Consider the following 7,234-nt stretch of genomic DNA (forward strand, 5'->3'; position numbering starts at 1 on the left):
GTCCAAGTCGTGCCGCGACAATAAATCAGGCACTAGTGGGAGGCAACCCACATTTTTGTTGTAGGAAAGCATTATTTTTAAGTATTTTGTTCATTTGTTAAAACTGAAAAGTTCATGTAAGTGTGCAGGTACTAAGATGAAGATAACACAGATGCAAAGAAAGTTCAGGAAAACCGATGGAGGGAACCGACGGACCGTCGCTTGATCAATGGACCGTCAACGTCCATCGTCGTAAGAAGTCAAGAAACTAAGATTCTGGTAAAGTTGCAACAGATTGGTCCAACGGAACGTCGCATGTGCCATGGACCATCACCCTGAACCATCGCATAATGGTCCTAGGTATGTTCACTATAAAGTCGAAACGGTATGTCCGACTTATCATCAAATGTGCGACGGACCGTCGCGCACACCGTCGCACTTAACCTTTGCATAGCTGGTCGGGTCGAATCGCTTTAAATAACTGATTTTTAATTCCTATCCATTTCCAAACATTTTTAAACTGATAAGTTGAGGCAGTTAAGTAAATCCCAACGTTTAAAAACACTTGTGCCCTTTCATTCCCCCTCACAGCTCTTCATTTTCCCATCTTCCTATCTATTTAAAGGCCATTCACCTCTCTCATTTTTCCTCACGAGACACAAATATTTATCTGTTATTTGAAGTTCATTGTGTAAAGTCTGAGTAGTGCATTCATACTACAACAAGAAGGTACATATTTCCTTTCTCTATCTATGATTCTTAAACATGTGAGCAAATCAAAATGAGTGAAGTCAAGAGAACAAATGTTGTTTCTTTTTATTTTGTTGGGTGATTGTTGTTTATGATTTTCTTCTAGTCCAAATTTAGCATACACTGGGAGAAGTCTGAGTAACCCATGGACAAAAAATGACAACTTAGGGTGTTGAATTAGCGATTAAAATGCGATGAAAATCGCCCTTATATGATATGCACAGAAGATGTTCGATAAAATGCCTCAAAGAGGTTTCAAGTTACCATATGCAAGCAACGGTACATGCAACGGAACTTTGGAGTCCAGACGGACCGTCGCATGACACTGTCTTACCTATGTCAAAAACTGATTCACAGAAATCTACCCGACAGTAGGGATCGATGAGCCGTCGCATGCCTGATGGATCGTCGCGCCCCACCTTCACACATTTCTCAGAACATGAGTTACCAGAATACTCCGACGGTAGAGGTCAACGGACTGTCGCTGATCTGAAACTTTTCTATCTTCTGTTTTCTGACTGTACACTAATAAATGCGATACTTTCCAGGTACTACGGCACCTAAAATACCACCATCTAGGGGCAGAGGTAGAAGCCAACAAGCCGGGCAAGCGCAAAGTTCTGATGCGCTGGCTCGAAACACTAGGCAAAATCGTCAACCGGTGGTTTCTTCATCCTCCTCATCTGACGAGGTAGTTGAAAGCAGCAGTAGCACCTCTATGTCAGTACCGCCGGAGGTAGCAGTCAAAACTTCTAACCCTATTCCAGAAGAAGTGCCTCAACAAGAGGATCCGAAAGACATTCGTTGAAAGGATCAGCAGCTTAGGGAAGCCATAAGATGGCAAGTAGCGGGTGCTCGTAACATCTTCTACGAAGGACTGGAACCTACTTCAGATAGGCTATTTTCGAGGAACACCAGATTATCAGAACAACCTTGCATGAATATCCAGAGCTTGAGCGTCGTTTCAATGCATATGGGTTGGATTGGATAAGTAGGCCACTGGGATCGTACCAACCTATCTTGGTGCAGGAATTCTTCCATAATTATCTGGCACTACTAGAAAAGGATTTACCCAAGGTTGCAACGGCTGCAGATAGGGATAAGGTTAATGTAGTCCCAGTGAGAGGAGTCGACATTGATATCTCGGAAAGAACGCTTAACAGGTTTTTATTTGGCCCAGAATATCAGATACCAGGGGCTATCCCAGAGTTCGAGCATCGTTTATTCACATGAGCTGAATAAAGGCGATGGCTAGCCAGGATTCTGACAGATGGAGGTAACCCTCCATGGTTGCTTGACCCACGTGAGAGAATCTCAAAGAAATCACTGAGTTTCAGGGCAAAATTCTGTTGGACTATTGTGCGACTTAGGCTTATGCCCACAGGTGGTGATGATCGTCTTGAGATAACCCAAGCTGTGATATTTGTTGAATTGATCTAAGGGTTGAGCGTAGATTTTGGTCACATCATCTTCGATGAATTATTCTTCCGCGCCCGTAAGACTCACACTGCCTTGCCATTTCCCTGCCTCATCATCGAACTATGCAAGAGGGCAAATGTTTCCTAATCAGTGGAGTTGATAATGAGGTCCCGACACTGCACAAATAGGATATTGAGAAGATGAAAGATGAGTCGAGGTTCGATTTGACAACCAACCGGCCTCCAGTTCAGCAGACTCAGTCCTCCCCGGTACCCGAATCATCAAATTTTCCTGCAGGTATGCCCATGCCTCTGACTGTTTATGCACCTCCGACCACCTCTACAGGCTCAGCTTCCATGCCAATGGGCGGGACCCCAGATTCTACATCTATCCCACCCCTACCTTCTGAGTACAGGCTGAACCCTGACAACTTCGCAAAGACTGTGAAGACCATCAAAAAGGTGGAAAAACAGATAGTACTTTGGGAAAAGATTTCAAACCCTTCGTGGAGAAAATTATTGCTGATGCATTGCGGCCGTTTCAAAATATCCAACTTCGAATGGATAATATGGAGGATCGGATAAACGAAAAGATAGATGCTATGTCCGTTCCAGATTTTGCCAAATTGATTGAAGAAGTCATTGACTCCGGGCAGACTTCGATAGGATACAACAGCAACCACAGTAGCCCGACTTTGATCCAGTCCAGGTTGTTAGTGATAAGGACGAGGGTTTTATTGATATTTTTGGGCATCTGATCAAAGACAAAGGTAAACAGGCAGCGGTGACAGATGAGAATGCTGAAAGGGCAGCTACAAAAGCTGCTAAGAAAGAAGGAAACACATAATGGAGACCATGTCACCTCAGAAGCTCGAGGAATTTCAGATGCAGCGGGCAGCCAAGAAGTCAAAGAAAACAGCAGCAAAAGAAGAGAAAAGGCTACAGGATGAAGCAGCTAGCGTATCCACAAGTGCTGCCCTAGTTAGAGGGCAGATTTCAGACCCAGCTAGAGTTGAGATACCTCCAACCATGGAGGGTGAGATTGTGAGTACTCCCACAACCATGGGGGTTAACGTTGTACCTAGCGAGGCCACTGGAGCCTCACCACACTTGACAGATGCCTCAGATGAATAAGAGGCGCACCACAAGTATTTTTCCTTCCCTTGAACTTACATCATATGCATTGGGGACAATGCATTGTTTTGTGTGGGGGTGGGATATGCTTGTACCATGTAGGGTTATGTTTCCGGTATTGTTGACCCTAACACGTGCTATCTAGGAGATTCGGCATGTTTAGGATGCTATTAGTTTAATTTTAGTTTTTTCATGGATTATCTAAGTTTAATTTCCGTTACGCATTTTCTTGTTTTAAGTATGTTTTGTTGGTAAACACTTTCATCGAATAAATAAAATTCCCTTTTATGTTAACTCTAGTTTGTATATGTGCATGACAAATGACTATGGCAAAGTGTTTGTGTACATTTGTTATATAATTAATTCCTCTTTTCCTATTGGTAAAAGTGCTATATGGCCATATGTGATTCTGAAACTGGCATACGAACGTAAGTGATTATAGCCAAATGTTACCAATCCCAGGAGTTAGTAGAATAGGAATTAACTTAGTTCTTGTGTGTGTGAGCGTTTGTATAGTTACTACAGATTTGCTACATCAGAACTTGCTCGGTTCATTTATGTTGATTTGTTTCTGACTCAATAAGACAGAATAGTAAGCCTCCTTGTTTTGTTAGTTCCCTTAGCCAAAATAACTACCTACCAAAATTAGTTTACTGTAAACCTTGTTGATCCTTGTTAGGTGTTTATTTTACCCAAATAAATAGGGATTCACTCTCTAGTAAATGTTACCATTTAGCGTTGGCCCTGGTCTGAGATTGGATATTGTGTACCTTAACTTAGGTAAATAACCTAAGTTGAGGGTGGCTACTGCTGAAGTATTGACAATATAGGAGAATGATCCAAGTTATGTCATGAGTAAGCATCCGGCCCTGGTCTAGTTAGCTGGCTAGTAGATATTGTCCACCTCAACTGACTGCATCGGCATAAGTTGAGGGTGGCTGATGCTTATACGTATATAAAATCTTTCAAAAAAAAAAAAGGTTTGGCTGTTGGGATAATGTTGAACTGAAATGAATAAATAAAGTTGTATTCTTGGAAAATAGCTACCTAGAAGGGCAAATGAGAGTGAAACTAGCCACTCCTTCCTAAAAATCTATCCGCACCAAGACCAAAAGCTCATTTTTTATCCTGAAAGGTCCTACTTGATCTTGGAGAGTCAGTTATGCATAAACATTAGATGATATGGGAAAGCCTATGGGTGTGGATTATGTTTGTAACTTCTGTTCTGAGAGTGAGAGTATTAGATTAGTCCACAAAATTGCCTATATGTAATAAGAGGTGGACTTCATTGGGAGTGCGAGCACATAAGTTATCCTCAAGACTGTTGATTCCTTTGGAATATTATATCTATGGGTATAAATATGTTGAGTAGTAGTTGATGCCAGTTATAGATCCTTATGTGTTAAAGTGTTTAGCCAAATGGGCGGTTGAATAATTGTATCGCTATGTCGACATGACCGTGAACTGCCTGTCATTTTGCTGTTCGTACTTGCAATAATGGTGTGAGTTGCTTGGGGACAAGAAATTGTCTTAAGTTGAGGGTGTTGATGTTCCGGCTTTTGACGGAACATCTTAGGCCTTTTTCATAATATAAATGCATGTTTTCAAGCAACTAATGTTGTATTTGACTTGGAATTTTAGTGTTTTCAGGAAAAAATCTAAGTGGGATGAATTACTTAGGAAAATGGGAAAAATTAAGAGGAAAGTAGTTGTGACGATGTGAGCAACAGAATGTCGCTCATGTGACGGACAGTCGGTCGGTACCGTCGCCAAGAAGCAGAAGACCAGGCCACTGGAATCATGCAATGGTCCCATCCGATGGACCATCAGACATTCGACGGACCGTTGAAAGACACCGTCGTTGCTAAGCAAAAGATAAAAGTATTGGAACTCTGCGATGGTAGCCAGTGATGAACCATCGGACATGCGACGTACCGTTAGTGTGCACCATCGTTGCCAAGTAGTAAGCATCAGCACTGGAACTTTTCGACGGTCCCAAGCGACGTACCGTCATCTATACAACGGACCGCCGACCTTCACCGTTGTACATGATGCGGTAATCTCAATTTTAAATTCTGAAACCCTGGGCTCTGAAGACCTATAAATATTAAGTGATAGGGTTTATTTTGTATCTTATCTTAGATTTGAGAGATACATTTTCAGATCTAGTTCTCTATCTTTCATTTTTATCTTGTTTTCTAGTTCATTGTAACTGAGCATATTGTGGGAAATGAGCATTAGTTTTTTGTTTCAATCATTTCATTCTTATTGAAGATTCAAGAACACATTCTTGTAACCGTTGTAAGTAAACTTTGATTTTCTTATGAACAATACAATGATGTTTTCTAGTTCTTTCATGGAAATTGTGGCTAATCTCCCATAGCTGCAGTTATGGGAGCCTTGATGTGAGTAACTAGTATGGGTTGTGAATATTCTTAAGTTCCATAAGTAATCGATATTGTATAAACCTTTCTATTGTTTACTGATCTTTCTTGACTTCAACTTAGTAAAGTCAGCACTACAACATCACTTGTCCGAGAGGAAGGTGTTGTTAGGTTACTTCAATGAAGCAATCACTTGTCCAAGAGAAAATTTCTTTTTGAGCAATGTAACGATCTCTCTTAGTCGAAGCTTGAAAGGTAAGCCCGTGGCTGCAAACTAGAAGAGTCAGTACTAGAATATCACTTGTTCAAAAGGAAGGTGTTGTTAGGTTACTTCGATGAAGCAATTACTTGCCTGAGAGGGAAGCGCTTTTCAAGCAATGTAACGACTTCTATTGATTGCAACCTAAAGGGCAAGCCTACGAACATCACTTGTCCGAGAAAAAAGTGTATAGTGAGAAAAGAAAGAGTTTACATGGACTTGAAAGACTTTAATCTTTAGTTTAACGGTAATGCCTTAACAGGATTTGCCTACATGAGAACATAGTTGAATAGTAAACACGTCCTTTAGGTTCAAGAGAATTAATGGATGCAATACCCATTGAGGTCAAGAGATAAATGGGTAAATAATAGGATTCAACTCATCTTGCAATTGAAATGTCAATTAGAACTCTAAAGTGATTTATAACCCGACCTGTTTAAGAATCTTGGTAACCATAACCCTGGTTTTCCATAATATCATATTTGAAACCTTATAATAGAAAGTGTTAGTTTGAAGCATTCAACACCATTATATCTACTCTCCAAACCCCCCATTTACATGAAAGTATTAACAATCAGCTGATTGTATCATAAATAACTTACATTGACACCATATTCCCTATGGGATTCGACCCCAAAGTAGTTGGGTTCTATATTCAACAGCGACCGCTTACATACTCAAAAGAGAGGTGTAATTTGGGTGTATCAGAAATACATGATTAATGGTTTGACAGTGGTCTCTACAAGATTATAGTATTTGATATGATTTTTATGAAGATGAGAGGGAGTTTCTTAATGTGATTATGTTCTTGTGTTAAAGAGAAAGAATTGCATATAATTGATATCTTTGACATGACCACCTTGTGTCTTTGAAATGTTAAAAAGGAGAGTTTCTTGCATGTATTTACAAGAGTTTTAAGAAAGAGTTCTTTGAAATGAATTGTTGATATTGTGGTCCCAAATTTTGATGTTTTGAAAAAGAGATAATAAGATGCTATTATTGGCTCTGAGATGTTACTTGCAAGTCCATGGTATGACGATACTATATGTATGTATGCCATAACAGAATTAGAGTTTTTTCAGAGTTTGATTTCAGAGAATACATGTTATAAGGAGTTAAAAATGGGCCTAAAGAGGGTTAGTTGGTTACCCAAAGAAGGCACGAGTCAATTGACTCATTGTCCAAAACCGTGATTTGCCGACACGAGGTTATGATACCTGAAAGAGAAATTGTATGCTAGCGACGACCCTATGGCGTAGTAGAGATTCAGAGACTCCAACCCTTATGGTAAACTGGGGTTAGGGGGCTTG

The 7,234-nt window shown here is 40.4% G+C and overlaps 1 protein-coding gene across 6 annotated transcripts; it reads left to right on the forward strand.

The window, feature by feature from the left end:
• Nucleotides 1-356: 356 nt before the first annotated feature.
• Nucleotides 357-5,644, forward strand: LOC107852772. 6 transcript variants are annotated; one of them, XR_007048632.1, is made up of 3 exons: nt 372-708; nt 836-1,198; nt 1,278-3,575. XR_007048632.1 is itself a non-coding variant. In XM_047401709.1 (2 exons), the coding sequence occupies exons 1-2, from the start codon at nt 1,111-1,113 to the stop codon at nt 1,535-1,537; spliced, it is 342 nt and encodes a 113-aa protein (XP_047257665.1). In that variant the 5' UTR covers nt 374-1,110; the 3' UTR covers nt 1,538-3,575. The 6 variants fall into 6 exon arrangements, 2 of the variants coding, with proteins under 2 accessions (XP_047257665.1, XP_016553303.2); XR_007048633.1 differs by adding an exon at nt 4,932-5,644 and having other exon boundaries at nt 383-1,192; nt 1,278-3,295; XR_001669557.2 differs by adding an exon at nt 4,932-5,644 and having other exon boundaries at nt 384-1,198; nt 1,278-3,295.
• The last annotated feature ends 1,590 nt before the right edge of the window (nt 5,645-7,234 follow it).

This window comes from Capsicum annuum, chromosome 1, assembly GCF_002878395.1.
Source record: "Capsicum annuum cultivar UCD-10X-F1 chromosome 1, UCD10Xv1.1, whole genome shotgun sequence".
Lineage (NCBI taxonomy): Eukaryota > Viridiplantae > Streptophyta > Magnoliopsida > Solanales > Solanaceae > Capsicum > Capsicum annuum.